General features: G+C 29.5%; 3 protein-coding genes across 5 annotated transcripts; 2 read left to right on the forward strand and 1 right to left on the reverse strand.

The window, feature by feature from the left end:
- LOC109335229 (protein CHLORORESPIRATORY REDUCTION 7, chloroplastic) lies at window positions 3,516-5,111 on the reverse strand. The gene is made up of 3 exons (XM_019571344.1): window positions 4,996-5,111; window positions 4,510-4,637; window positions 3,516-3,906 (listed from the first exon to the last, which is right to left on the reverse strand). The coding sequence occupies exons 1-3, from the start codon at window positions 5,048-5,050 to the stop codon at window positions 3,634-3,636; spliced, it is 456 nt and encodes a 151-aa protein (XP_019426889.1). The 5' UTR covers window positions 5,051-5,111; the 3' UTR covers window positions 3,516-3,633.
- LOC109335538 (origin recognition complex subunit 3-like) lies at window positions 6,135-7,342 on the forward strand. Its single transcript, XM_019571674.1, has 2 exons — window positions 6,135-6,914; window positions 7,144-7,342. Exons 1-2 carry the CDS (start codon window positions 6,142-6,144, stop codon window positions 7,340-7,342), a joined length of 972 nt encoding a protein of 323 aa, XP_019427219.1. The 5' UTR covers window positions 6,135-6,141.
- On the forward strand, window positions 13,819-15,689 carry LOC109335203 (transcription factor TCP13-like). Of its 3 annotated transcripts, none has more exons than XM_019571316.1 (2): window positions 13,819-14,045; window positions 14,512-15,689. In XM_019571316.1, the coding sequence occupies exon 2, from the start codon at window positions 14,639-14,641 to the stop codon at window positions 15,620-15,622; it is 984 nt and encodes a 327-aa protein (XP_019426861.1). In that variant the 5' UTR covers window positions 13,819-14,045; window positions 14,512-14,638; the 3' UTR covers window positions 15,623-15,689. The 3 variants fall into 3 exon arrangements, with proteins under 3 accessions (XP_019426861.1, XP_019426862.1, XP_019426863.1); XM_019571317.1 differs by having other exon boundaries at window positions 14,525-15,689; XM_019571318.1 differs by having other exon boundaries at window positions 13,819-14,042; window positions 14,522-15,689.

Consider the following 15,689-nt stretch of genomic DNA (forward strand, 5'->3'; position numbering starts at 1 on the left):
AATATTAATTACATGCAATGATTTACCTTTAGATAATCAAAATATGCATCATAATTAATAAATAAACACAAATAATGAACATAATATACATGCATACATTTATTAGCCTCTGTTTTTTAATTTAAATTCAATGCTCCCTTTTGAGACATGAAGCCATCAACATGTGCTTAATTTGTCTACACTCTACTTAATTTATACCATTCTTATATACTTCAATATTATATTATGGATAACACTTTCATGTATATTGGAAATTTAGGGAGTGAGAATTAATCACTAGAGTATAATTAACATAATAGAGCAACATAGGAAGTTGGTGTCATCAAACAACACCACTTCTACATTTACCATCTTCACTTTGGCATTAATGGTAAATACAATTTTTTGAAAATTGGTTGTGAAGGTTACAAAATAGAAGTGTGCACATGATTCTATTAGAGAAACACAAGGAATGTCATAATGTTTCTAACTTGATGATCTGATACTAATTGTTAGACTTTTAAAAACTTTTATGAGCCTTTAATGGTTCATAAGAACCCCTTAATTTAGGACTTTAATATTATGACATTCAAATGTGATAAAAGAATAGTAGTAAGGGATACATGATTCCATTTGTGTTTCCCTTTACACACTTTCTAGTTGTCTTTCTGGTTGTCTTTGTTCTCACCTCTCTACCTTCCATTTATGCGTTCCTTTATTTATAGAAAAGAGAAGGAAGGAAACTGAATGTCTCTATTTATAGAAGGGTGTAGGAGGAGTTATAACTCCTCCACTATCATGGAAACTTCCCATGGAGTGAGAGGAGAGGGAGTTAACAATACACCCCCACTAGTTTGATTCTTCAATTGTCAATCACCATCACATTAGGCACTTTCATTTAAACTAGTAACTTCTCATAACATGGACCATTTAGATTATGACATTAATCTAACAATGAGAACATACTTATTTTGTGCTAGAGGGTCCTTATTCATATAATACTCCATCACGTCCTGTAGATCCCAATGATGACTAAATGATTAAGAATTTGATTTCAGATAGCGATACTTGTTGGGAAGGGTGGTCATGCACTCCGAAAGAGCTTAATTACTTATCCATATGGTGAGATGATACTCTTTGTAGTACCCAAAAAATATAATACTCCCTCTAATCTTTATACACATTACAAAAGGATTTGATATTCATTTTTAAAGAAATTTTAGGGTGTGTTTGCTTTGATCATTTTTTGTTTTCATTTTCAACGAAATTAGAAAAGAATGGTAGAAATATGTTTGCATTGTTGTTTTTATTTTATATTTCAGAAAATATGAGCTTCATTTCCGGAAATTTTGAAAATGAGAAAATGTCATTCCCATGGCTTTCAAATTAAGTTCTGAATTAGTGGATGCTACCAAAGGGAGTGGCGATGCCATACGTAAAAAGGAAGAGACTCATAGAATGGCAGAGGTAAATAGAGCTTTTGCATGTTTTCGTTAATCCACGAACAGGGTTCATCCATCCCCGACCCTAATTAATCGAGTATGTATGAAGGGGTCATTCCATATCTTTTGATGTTTTAATTTTTCCACGTTATTCCAAATCTTTTGATGTTTTAGAAACTCAATACACATTTATATTTTACTTTCCAATTTCAATTATACCCTTATTTATTACTTCTCTTTGCACCATATGTTTCATTTCTTTTTAATCCAATTTTGAATGTGCATTAAATGTTGCTATTTTAGTAAAATAGTATTTTTTTAAACTATATCCATAACCTTAAACATCAGAATATATGGACTGGGCAGAATATATTTTTTAATTACTCTCTCCAATAATCAACATGTCAAATTCAAGTAATGAATGTGTCCCTTATCAGACCATTACACATCCTCGTGATAGAATTTATTTCTTTATCTCTCAAAATAACAAGTTTTTATTCCCTCTTATGGTACTATTGAAATAGTTCAATGATGTGTATGAAATATATGATTTTTTTGATAAAATTGACGTTCATTGAAGTTATTACAACCTTAATTAAATAATAATAATAATAATAGAGCACTTATATATTACTAATTTATTTTATCTTCAATTTTTTCGAAGAGTGTCTGCAATTGCATGATACTCATTGTGACTTTTGACATTTTTTTATGGTGACTACTGATTAAGCCCAACAATTAAATATGTTCAATGTATTGTTAATCTAAAATCTGTTAGAAAAGAAAATGCAAGTATCAAATACATAAACATCCTATAAAATTTTGGTTTGACTACATTAGTGATTAAAATTTAAAATTAAATTAATTAGAATGGTAGTTGTCCCAATTTCTCATGTTTAGAGTGAAGATTTTGAAAATGATAATAAAAAACATGTTTTAAAGAAATGAAAATATGAAAATGAAAATTGTTTTTTGAAAATGAAAATAGGAAATAGGAGTAGAAAATATTTCTTAAAATCAAACACGCCCTTACATTTTCAATTTAGCATTTGTTACTTCACTAATTCACCATTCGTAATTAATCATTATTCATGGATGATGAAATTATTATGTGGAAATCTTTATACTGTCATGCATAAATAATAAATATTATAATCAATTAAGAAATATTTTTTATCTTTACCCTATTCAAAGTATTCATTATCTCTGATCAATTAAGAAATAATATTAAATGGTAGTTAGAGTGCAATTTACATGATATTTAAAAAAAGATGGTAAAAAAGTATCTATTTTATTGTTATATACAATTTAGTTAGAAGTGTATTATAAAAAGAAAAAATAAATATGCACAACCAGTCTAACATATTTTTGCATTGCTAGTGTAGTTGCAGCCACTGCAAGTACAACATAAAATTATGTATAATTCATATAAAAATATATTTTAATCATTTCCTCAAGTTTTATGTTGTAAATGACTTCATGATAGGATTACCAATGCATGTCTTTTTGTTCATTTTCTTTGGTATAAGAGCTCAAATGATTTCATGATGTCCTCTGTAACCAAATTACCAATAACAGTTATGTTTCTGATATAAACTCAGGGTGGTAGCATAAAGTTATAAACTTTGCCAATGTTCTATTTTGGTTGCCTTGTAATTTTTAATTTTGTATATGTATAACAGTGGTAATTTCATGTTAACTACTGTCAGTGTTTTAAATTGTCGTAGCGATTACTGTCGCGGTTATGGTTACTGCGAATATTGAAGAACTTTACTTGAAGGTTTCCTATAGGGTCATTCTATTCTGCATCACAAATTGTAAGATTTTTTATAGCATACAAAAGCCTTTTTGTACTAAATCACTAAGGCTTTAGCTTCTCCTAAAATAACACCATATACAAACTTAGTTGACCTTCTGCCAAAATTCTAAATAAATGGCTTCATTTTACTACCATTTACAATCTTAGGTGAAAGTAAGTGAAATGGTTTCATATATATGCAACATTTTTCAATATTTAAAGAGACCAAAATAACTTTTGCTAGAAAAATTATTGACCCTCATTAAAACTTTTGGTTGTAATAAGACTCAGGTAACTAGTAAATAGGTACAACACTACACTTCCAAATTCCAATAAAACAAGGTTAACATGTTTGTGTCCATAACAAGAGAACCAAAAGTTATGATCCACCAAGTGATGTATGAATAACACTATTCACTCCAAACGAACTTCATACCATTGTACTGAACCAACATTACCATCAATTTCAAGTTCACAAACAGATCTCACTAGGAATGAAACAGCATCATCAATGCTCTCATATCTTGCAAGATCAGGAGGAAGAGACTTTCCAGGCCAATTTTCAAGCCACACTTTCAATATGGCCTTCAACTCTTCCTCACTAACAAATTTTTCATCCTTCCCTGGCTCTAATAGTACATAAGTTTCTGTTCTTTCATTTGCCCTTCTTCTCCTCAATGCCATAACCTGGCACAAGAAGTACCTTTTAATTGTTACACCAAGTGAGGATACAAAAGAACTTGGACTATGGGAAATTAGGCTACCGTTGCTCATTGAAACACAATTCTCTCATTTTGGTAGAGAATGATAAATTGGTTTTTATATATCAATTCATGGTTCTTTTACGAATAAGTTCCCTATAAGATACGAACCAGATTTTCATAAAGTAAAAGAGAGAACAACAAGAAGAAGAGTAATTGATGATGTACATTCACCTAACTGAGTCAGTTACAATAAACAACAAATAATTTTATTATTGGGTATTTCTCCTATGGTGAAACAAAAGCTGATTCAAACCTACAATAAATACACACGACTATACATGGAGCTATAGAAATCCTCCAAATGTACCTCTAATGTAAATGTACCGCATATTATGTACTCGTACCCATACCAAAGAGAACCATATGGCCGTGTAGGTGACTATTCTTGTTCTTTTATGTTGATCGGGTATTCCCATTCTTAAGAAATATGTTATTAATACATATATGAAAAGATATGTATGGTATAAATCATTAAAGAAAACAAATAACTTGTTACCTAAGACATTAAAGGATGGGATTGATATACCTTCATGTCACTTCTGCTATCACTTGTCACCTTAGACATTCTGTCATGAAATGAAGAACTAAGACATGTAATTACCCCTGGTGATGTTATATGGATACATGGATTCTGAATATGGTAACTTTCTGTTGCTGCAAATAATCAGAAGGCTTATCAGTGTCATTAAAGCATAGTTACATGATACACATTAGCAATTTCGGTATGCATTATCAGTATAAGTTCTATAACTTTCATTAGTTTTTATATTATTATTACAAGACTTCATTTATAACGAACTCGATATGTGGTATTCGGTTCAGGGTATATAACTATGAATAAAGTTTTCAAATAGATGAATCAGATATACATAAGAGTGTTCTATTCGAGTTGTATTTACTACACATTTCATTCATTTTCAGGGTTATCTAAGCAGTGTCCAAAAGATAAGTACTTAGTATTTTGTGAGTTGTGAACAAAGCTTAAAAGGGTAAAGAAAATAACATAGCTTACAGATAAATGAAAAAACTCCTGCATTGAAGAACCGAGGGTGCAACACTCCTACCATAGCAACTATTTTTTATGTTAAGCTTTATTCATGTATGATATAGAGATACCAAAAAATTTCATCATTCTGATAGCATATCAATTAGAATCACAAACTCTGAGGATAACTTCTTTTATTTTAGTTCTGTAATTACCCTCCATTATTATCTTATTTTCAACTTTGCCCTTCTTTAAATTGAATATTACTATCTATTGTCTTATAAATTCAGAACCTGACTAATTAATCTAAGGTCATAAGTTCAAACATTGTTATTTTTGGCTTATGATATTAACTTATTTAAATATTACATGATAAGCTATGGTATTGCATTTCAACATGAAATTTTCCATATATAAGATTAGGATCTTAGTTTTATTTAGAAGGAAACAAACACATATCATTTCAAATAACCATTCATTGACAGGTACTCTATTAATATAAATCTTATAATAAAATATTTTTATTAGGCCCTCTAAAACAAAAATGAATTTCATTAGGCTTTGACCAAAAGTTGTTAAGTTTGTTTTGATGTGTAATAAATAATCACTTTGATACATAAACAGAGTAATTACCGAAATTCTCTCCACTAATTAAACATTGTCATCTCTGTCTTTATCTGTTCAAACAAAACCTTAGACCCAAAACCCAGTTTTTATGTTCTTAAATTTCATATCCCGCATTAACTCTTTTCCCTCTTCTAATTAATTTTCATTGTAAAATTCATTGTTATTTTCCATCCCCTAATTGGTGTTGCAAAATTGGTCAATCGCATTTTTTTTGGGTTCTTGCACCAATTTTCTGATTGAACGGTGAATTAAAAATTGAAGCTTTTTTGGTTTGTATTTCACTATGTTTTATAACTTTTCAACCGTGTTGTACTTGTTGATATAACATTTATTTAGCATTTTTCTATGTAGATCAATTGTTGTAATGCAATGCAACATAAATAATCTCTTCTTGTGTAACATGTTATAGTTCTTATGTGCATGGCCTATATTAAAATGTTCAATCTTATTCTTCTTTTTGTGCCCAAAAAATCATCTTATACAAATAATCTCTTTTCTCTAACTTGTTAACTCTACTTGTTTTTCTATTGTAGAGTTCCAAAGTTAATGGCTTTCTTGAGTTATGAGAATAAGAGAGGAAGTGGTAAGAAATTGAAAGTGCATTTTGAACTTCCTAAGGATGAAGATTATCACATTCCTCATAAGAAGGATTCAAGCTCTTCTATTTCATCAGATTCTTCACTAGACTCAAATGATGATGATTCAGAAAATGATGATCATCATAACATAGATAACTTTGATTCCAAGAATGATATGAATGGTTATAATAACTCTAATGCATGGAGTTACAATGGTGAATCAATTACACATTCTCCTCCTCCAATGCAAATGATGTGTTCATCTGGCTATGACCCTAATAGAATTCCATCTTCTATATTTTCTAGTCCAAATCATATGGAATGGAGTGTTCAATCAAATGAATCACTATTTAGTATACACTTAGGGAACGCAAGTTTCTCTAGGGATCATGTTTTTTCAGTCAATAATAAATCTGGAGAATTTCCTTGGACTAATGATTTAATCAGCATGCCTAATCCTATGATGCTCCCATCTGTTCAAGAGGTAGATCATGACAACAAACAAGTGAAAAGACATTCGATATCGTCGGATACATCCGAAGAAACTGCGAATTTAATTATGGAGAATGAGCATAAGAAAGTGGAATCACCTGTACATGCTAAGATACCTACGGTAGATCAAACTCCAAAAGATCATAGTAAAGAAGTAATTCAAGCAATAGTCCTTAGCGATGAAGCTAAGAACTATCACAGTGTTTCTTATCGATCAATGGAAAGCGATCGTTCATTTCAATTTCCTATGTAAGGTTCATCATATCTATGTTACATGTTATTCTTATCTCAACTATTATTGAAATCAATTAGATATCATTGTTTGATGGAATCTGAGTTAACACAGATCAAAATAGAGATGCATTAATAATTTCAGTTTCATTTATCCTATCTGTTAAATCATTTGTTTTGATTTGTTTAAAGGGTATGATATCATACTAATAGTATTAACCATCATTTTTTTCTTGTTATATTTCAGATTAACAATGGATGGAAGAATGAATAGTTCTTCAATATTAGAGTCAGAAAAGGAAGAAAAAAATGAACATCAACAGCAACAGCAACATCAAGAGAAGCAAGTGGAGCTTTCTAAACCTGAAACTGAGAAAGAACCAGCAAAGAAAGGTGGAAAAAGTTGGTGTTTCTGCTTCTCTTGTTTACCATGTTGCTTCAGATAAATGTCTTCAAATGATGTTGCATTGTTAATCACTCATAATTTCCAATTACAAGTTCTTGTATAGGTCTTTATTATTTGATTTTCTTTCCTATTTTATCTAAAATTATTTGTTTAATATATATGTCTGTTTAAGATAATGTTAAGTTTTTTACACTATTATTCATCATTATTATATTTTAATATTAATTGACTCTTAAATCAAAATAATATATATAAATAATGGAGGATGAACTAGTAATATGATTTTTTTTATATTGACAATGTATAAATATTATATTTAAAATGAATTTATAAAAACTAAATTATCATAGTTGTATTAATTTTGTTATTCATAGTAGTTCTTGTATTATATCAACACAGTTGATGATGATATATTAAAATTGCGGTGTGACGGGAGTGAATAAAATATGAGATCATTAAATGTACATGAAGGAGGTGACCAAAAAAACAAAACATTTTGGACATAAATCTAAATTGAGTAACAATAATAATGAACAATAAAATTTAATTTTTCACACTTCTGACAATTTTCCTGAGATATTTTTCTTGAAATATAAGTATAAATTATTTTAAATAATTAAATTCATTTTTCAAATAAACAATACTATTTCATTTTCCTCATAATTTGTTTTAAACTCCCATTATTAATTATATTTTGACCTGCAAATTTCACTTATTCCTTACTATTTTATGGGGGGTCATAAAATGCCGATGTAGCCAAGAATATACTTTTTTCTAGAAAGGAAGAAGGATAAGTTGAAGAAGATGGATGAGTCAATGGTAGAAAAGAAATTTAAAGGGAAACTATATGATAAAATATTAGATTTTCTAAACAGTTTAAAATTGTGGTTTGAAGACAAAATGAAATAAATTGGTTGAATTGTTGCTGTCATCATTTTGTTGTTAAATAAATTGATACTGTCATTTTAACTCCCTCAAACATCCAAAAATGATTACGAAAATGAAATATATTTTTTCCACTAAATGAACATTTTAAAACTTAGACGATATTGAGCAAAATCATATGTCAAATATTGAACAAAATCGTTTTCTGCTACAAAAAAGGCACATAATTTGTATGCATAGTTTAATATATGGCATAAACTTGGTATTGATGATCAGTTAAGGAAGACATAAACTTGGTACATGATTGCAATGAGACTTGTATATCAGGAATCATACCTACCTTCACCTTCCAATATCAATGACCAAAATGTTCTTTGTTACAACATATTTCATATTTTATTTATAAAGAATGATAGAGAGAAAAAAGTGATGCTCTATTTTTCTAAAAAATAATATTATACAACATTATACAAAACTTAATTATACAAATAAGGCAAGATATTTTATTTCAAACCATTCTTATTTTCCTGTACACATATCATCCCATCTTCTCTAGTTTTTCTTTTCTTATATACATTTACCATTTTCATCAGTTGGGAGTCTCATTGCACCTGTTATCCATTTTTCAGTGTACCCAAAAATATACAAAAATAATATATTTATCTACAAAACTATCATACAAATCTACCTATATCTTAAACAAATTGCACATGCCACTGTATTTATGTGATATATGTTATTTTTCTTTTCTTTTTTTATGGTGTAAGGAAATTTGACATCTAGTAAAATCTGTTTTGAAATGTTTTCACTTTTCACTTATGAATTGTTCCAGATAAAAATCAAACAAGACAAAAGAAAATGCCACAAAAACTGCAGCTTCTGTTGCTTCTGCTGCTGATGCATTCTGACTACTGAGGAAGGTGAGAGTGATCTCTCATGAGCTCTGACCAAAGGCTTCTATTATTAATCAATGGACCATTTTATTAGACCATAATTGTCATATTTTGTACCCTTCCCACTCAACCAGTTCTTTATCAGTCATTCTTTTCATAACCATCTTGAGGGTAAAGGAACACATGTCCTCAATAATGTCTTATTTTCTATCACGGGTCACTCACATATTGCTAAATATATAAAAGAAATTTGTTGGAAAAAAAAACGTAATAAAAAGTAACATTTTGGTTGTCTCGGAATTAAGAATGAGACACCATTCAGGATAGATGATCTTTTTCTCATCTTGAGATGAACATCACTACTTGTTTAGAATCCAAGTCCTATTCCCTTTTTTTCCCTAATCTGCAAACACCACTATGTGTGTCTCATTCTCTATGGTACAAGTAGAAGGGTGCTCCTAGAGGGATTATAACTCATGCAGCAGCTTCAACAGTTCAAAGAGGAATCTTTTCCTTTCTCCATTCAGAAATGAGTAGGTCAACTTGGTTTTTGTCTTACTCTTAATCCATCTTCATCATCTTGCATAGATTCTTCTTCCTTTTCTTCTTACACTTCTTAAGTTCTTTTACTTTAATTTTTATGTTTTGTTTGGTTTAATGAAGTATTAGGGTTATAGCTAGGGCGTAGTGCATGCAGAACTAGATGATATTTTTTTCACTACTCACTTCACTAAATCATATTGTACTTACCTATTTCATGAATTCCTTCATGAAAACTAGGAATTATACAATGTTATAGCTTTTTTTACTATTTACTAGTACTTATTTTCAAGAGAAATAAAAGTACATATACTTTTATTTAACTAGCTTTCAGCAAAGAAATTTTCAGCTTCTTGGTGCCTAAATGGATTATTGCTTCTTTGGCTGAATGAGTTGGTTAAATTTTTATGTTTGCAATTACTGCATCCAAGTCTTGCAGATCTGAACAAACATAAACTAGGTTCCTTCTCTTAGGGTTTTTTAAATGCAATTTTATAACTTCTAATAAAATAACAAATTATTTTTATTCCTCACTTACTTTTCATCTTGACTCAAAGAACTCATAAAACTCACTTACTTTTTTATCATATCTCAAAGAACTAAAAAAAAACAACTAAAAGTTGCATAAACTTTATTTATTTCTCTTGTGAAATTGAAGCAATAGAATTCATTTGCTCCCTTTTATTTATATGTTTTTTGGAATATTAAATAGCCCAGACTTCAGAAATTAATAATGTTACTGCATGTTAGCTTAGTCATGTTATTTTGGTGATAATTCAAAATTTCCAATTTTTTTTAAAAGAAGGCTCACTTTATGTGTCAAATTTAAAATATTATATTTAAGATTATATTTTTATTTCTTTTTTTTTAGTATACATGTATCTCCAAAATATATTAAAAACCGAAAACATTTGATGTTCAACAAATATCATTTATCTTTTTCTTTTCCAAAGTGAAAATTTATTTAGATGAAATAATGTTGACAACTACTCTCTGATGAAAAAAGCTGAAAAGCCCTAACAAAACAAAATAACCACCTAAAAGCTGAAACATTCTATAGCTAGTACCTCATAAAGTGTTTTTTTTTTTAATTTTTTAATTAAAATAGCACAGGGGTTCTAACCCTAGAACAATTACAATCCAAGGATATATAAACCAAAGACCAAGCTGCTACCAAAAGGTTTAATTTTAAGCATTAAAATGTTTATTATTTTTATCGACCATTGAGTGTGAAATTTTCTTTAAAATGCGTATTAGTGCTTCATATGTTTAATTATAGTCACCAAGGTCCTTCTACAAAATGACTAAAATTAAAATGTAAAATTGGTGTATGAACACCTTACCTGTTTTTAAATTTTTATTTGTAATGGGTTAACATTGCTTGTGCTTTTAATCTATTAATCTTTTGCTTATTAAAAAAAATTGATGTTCTACTCTTTATGTTTTCAGGGTTGTACTTTTTTTGCCAAAAGGTTAGACAGAAGCGTAGAAGGAAATTTGTGATGGTAATTTTCACGAGGAACACTGAAAAAGAAAGGGTTTTGAAAGACCATTTCCAAATCATCTTTGTCAAATGAAGAAGAGAAGAAAACTCACGTATGTTACTTATCTTCAAAATTGATTGTATATTGACTTTGTTTTGAAGAAAACAACATGCAATTAATACCAGTGTTATAAAATCATTTCGTGTTTGTCGGTTCAACCTGTGAAACGATCTTAAATCTCAATATTGGTGCGATACAATAATTATATCGGCTATACAATCATATGGTCAAAAATCAAATGAAACCAGTCAAAACTAGTTATATAGGTCGGTCTTCAATTGAACTGTACCGGTCAGTTTCATTTAAAATTATTTTTTAATGAAAATAACTTATTTTTTACCAAAATGTTGGTATGAATATCAAACACACCTAATATATTTTTATATTTCTAAAACATGGTCTACCATCAAGTGATACATTTTTTGTTTTAACAAATTGTACAAATAAAAGTTTTTCTTGTTTTCTTTATTGTTTTTCAACATTAATATTAGTATAAAATATATGTATATTTAACTTCATCAGTATACGGTTTAATCAATGAAACACTAATTAAATCACTATAATACTATATTAGTATCCTGCCCCGATTTGATAATAGGTTCGGTTTTAATATTATAAATATTGATTAATACACTGGTGGAGTTTTTAGTCATTAACCTTCTAAGTGAAAATCACAACTTGCCCGTCATACATATCTCTCTGCAACAAAAATGTGTGGTCCTTCTCACTGAGTGTTGTAAAAGATAACTTATGTATATTGGTCCCTCACCTATATATGTGTGCTTGTCCTTTTCAGAAATAATTATGATATACAAAGACTCTACTTGACACCACAACTTTTGAATCTTACTAAATGACTTATTTTAACTATCAAATTGTGATAATTTTTTACTTCTCATTTGGTTTTTGAATCATATTTTTTATATGCATATAGAGATCAAAAATAAAAAGTAGTTTGTTTTGTTTTTAAAAAAAAATATTGTTGACTATGTGATATACAAGTAAGGTTACTTTTTTTCTCCCTTCTTCTTATATACTCCTTTCTCTGGTTGAATATAAGTCTTATTCCATGAAATGAATTTTTGTAATGATAAAGTCCAAGCAGTATTATTTTTCTAATAAAATAATGTTAGACAATCAAACATTTTAGCCTTGCATATACATACTCTTGGATCAATGAATCTATAATAACCAAAATTATAGTTTTACCTTTTGGTAATACTCTTTCCTTATATAGTATAGACAAAAGCAGCACCACTTACTGAAAAAAGAAGAAACAAAATGAGTGTGTACCCTATGATTAAGTCTATTAATCAATTTGTACTCTGGTCTTTTTGTACAACCATTTTGAAAATTCCATTTTAGTCTTTTCAGAATTTTGAGTACATTAATTATCATGTTCATCATGAGAGTGAGTCTATAACATCATTACTTCAATGGAAGGTGAAAGAGAACATGTCCCAATAATAAAGCATGCAGTGATTACATGGTTATGCTCTAAGATCACATTTTCCTTCATGCAAATTTGTGATAGAAATCACACCAATAAAAATATGTTATATTAATTAAAAAATTAAATATTTATTATTTTATTTTATTTGTTTCATTATTTTAGTATGGAACAGAATTTGATACATGATTTAAGACAACACATTTTTATTCAATTTGTCTTGCTTCTATGTCTCCTCCATGTGATGCCTTTAAGTAACTTAATCTTTTGTAATTGTCGATAAAGCATGACTAGCCACTTTTTGAAGCGTGTAATAGATGGTCCCTTTAGGTTATTCTGTTCATTTATATGTACCAAATATAATTTTTATACCTTTCCTTTACAAATAATCTTATACATTATGCTTTAGATATCTATTTTTTATATAACTAACCCACACAATAAGATGTTATACATCATCTAATGGTTGTTGATTTTTAGATTTAATTCATTATTTATTATACACATAAATTATTGAATGATTAAGATCTTCTCTATTTATTTAGGAAATAAAGATAATTTTGTTGAATTTTGTTTTGTTTGTGACAAATAATTATAAGACAAGTTTTGTCTCTCTCCATAAAGTATATATTTATGTACACATGACAATAATTGAAAACATTAGTTAAGTATACCTCAACTATATTTTTCTTAACCTAAGAAAAACTTAACTGTTTATCATTGGTCTTGTTGTTAACTTCTTCTTTTTTGTTAGAAATCAAATTAGACCAATTAACTCCCATTTAATGTTGAAAACATAAAATCTGAAATAAAAAATACAGAAAACAAAACAATTCCATAATGTGGAAATTATTAACATTGATATAGCTATTTACTTTCCCAAATATTGACAACTCAATCACAATTTGTGACATACAAAGAAATATCAACCCTAACCATTATCATAAATGAAATCATTGTCAATCATGCATGACCATAAATCATAAAGATCTCTTCTCCTAAACTATATCGCAACCCATGTTTCGGATTAATGAAATTGAAGCAAAAACAGAAAAATAATGAATATTTAACTTTTTTTAATTGATATGACATATTTTATTAGTCTCAATCCGGACATAGTTTGGGATAACAGATTCTTATCCGACCATAACAATAACAATGATAAGATGTTGACTACCATATTCATTTGACCAATAGAGTGAGTTATATCACACGTGGCTTCTTATCTTCCTTTGCTTTATCTTTCAGTGCATTGTGGTCGGTTCCATTGGAGCATCTTCTTCTTTTTCCAAGCTACACACTCATCAACTTATTCACCAAATTTATTCTATGTAATCAAAGCAAACTTTGGAAATTTGATATATACTTTGTATCAAAAAGCATGTTGCACGCTTTGTCCTTCTCTCCTTTGATGCATGGTATCAAACAGTGGTAATCTTCATCATCCTTATTTTGCTAGATACTATATTTTTTTAAACTATAGCTAGCTAGGGTTTAATATAAACCTCTTCAACTACACATGTTTATGATGTTAAATCTATTGAAATGGTGTATGTTTGTGTTAAATAGATACCATAGAAGTCCTTGTATCTTCATAAATTAATGATTTAATATAAATCACAATTGATTTATATGATTCATTATTTCATATAGTGTCCAATATAGTAGCTGCTAGCTTAGTCAGAAATCTCTTAGTGATTTGTTCTACACATATATCCAATTTTTGAGGCAAGGCAACTTAATTTTGCTATATCTAAGAAAAGGGTAATTCGATCTGAGTTTAAATGTTTGCATCATAATCTCTTTTGAAACTGTTTTGAATTTCGTTAAATTTCTTGAAAATAAAAGCATCTTCAATTATTCATTTTTATTATTTTTCTAAACCTTGATTACATAGTTTTCTGAAGCAGATATACTAGCAAGGAGTGACAACCTTCAAATTCATGCAGTAAAGTTCATTCTAGTTAGGATCTTTGAAGGTGGAATAGAAGTTTGAAAAGAAAATCTAAGGGATAAATTCTACAATGGGAAAGAACAATGAGAAAAATAAGATGACTAACAGTTCAAAAGAAGCAGATTTTCAATTAAAACAAGAAGGTCTAATCTCAAGTGATCAAGAAAATGCAAAAGCATCATCTGGCTCAGCGCAATGGTTAAGATTAAAAGATCCGAGGATCGTTCGTGTATCTCGCGCCTTCGGAGGTAAGGATAGGCATAGCAAGGTTTTCACAATAAGAGGACTAAGAGACAGGAGAGTAAGGCTTTCAGTCCCCACTGCCATTGACCTATATGATCTTCAAGATAGACTAGGGCTCAATCAACCTAGCAAGGTTGTTGATTGGTTGCTTAATGCAGTTAAGCAAGAAATTGATGAACTTCCACCACTACCCATCTCTCCAAGGAATTTCACCCTCGGTTATCCATCTCTCGCTGCTTCGAATGAAGTTACCACCTCACAGTTTAACATCGGACCGTCTAGTACACGAAACTCTCAGCGAACAGATTCCGAGGAACATCATAAACGAGAAAGCAATGAGTCACATGTTTTGCCAAATAATCTCTTATTACCAAGAGCAAATCAACCTTCCTTCCTTGGCATGCTGAACACTATGCCACTTGGTGGTTACCAATTGCCTTCAGCTGATGTTACTCAATTGGAAAACCATGGATTTGTACACCAACAAGATCATATACATAGCATTAATGTGGTACCTTTTCCATCAACATTGTCTTTATCAACTGGGAATAGTGCTTCTCAAATTTTGGTATGTCCTCCTGGAGTAACAACACAGTCATATTTTCCAGCTTCAAATGTTGCAGCAATAGACATGGATCCAAGACAAATCAACCATTTTCAGATGCTGAGTTCAAGTTCTCATCAAAATCTTTTGATGAATAATTCTCTCAATCCATATCAAAACTTGGTCAGGACTACTCCCAAACTTTTCCATTCATCTAACAGCAGTGAAAGCCAATCACATAAAGACCAGGATTTTCCTTCCGAGTGATACACAAATAGTACAAAAGGTTATCTACACTTTCCTTCTCAAGAAAAAAGCATGCATGGATCATGAG

The sequence above is a fragment of the Lupinus angustifolius genome, chromosome LG20 (genome assembly GCF_001865875.1).
Source record: "Lupinus angustifolius cultivar Tanjil chromosome LG20, LupAngTanjil_v1.0, whole genome shotgun sequence".
In the NCBI taxonomy this organism is placed as follows: domain Eukaryota; kingdom Viridiplantae; phylum Streptophyta; class Magnoliopsida; order Fabales; family Fabaceae; genus Lupinus; species Lupinus angustifolius.

Coding starts and splice junctions, on each gene's coding strand:
- LOC109335229 (XM_019571344.1), bottom strand. CDS start 5,050: ATGGTAGGAGTGTTGCACCCTCGGTTCTTCAATGCAGGAGTTTTTTCA. Junction 4,638..4,995: donor AGGAGTTTTTTCATTTATCT/GTAAGCTATGTT, acceptor GATTATTTGCAG/CAACAGAAAGTTACCATATT. Junction 3,907..4,509: donor ATAGCAGAAGTGACATGAAG/GTATATCAATCC, acceptor TTCTTGTGCCAG/GTTATGGCATTGAGGAGAAG.
- LOC109335203 (XM_019571316.1), top strand. CDS start 14,639: ATGGGAAAGAACAATGAGAAAAATAAGATGACTAACAGTTCAAAAGAA.
- LOC109335538 (XM_019571674.1), top strand. CDS start 6,142: ATGGCTTTCTTGAGTTATGAGAATAAGAGAGGAAGTGGTAAGAAATTG. Junction 6,915..7,143: donor CGTTCATTTCAATTTCCTAT/GTAAGGTTCATC, acceptor GTTATATTTCAG/ATTAACAATGGATGGAAGAA.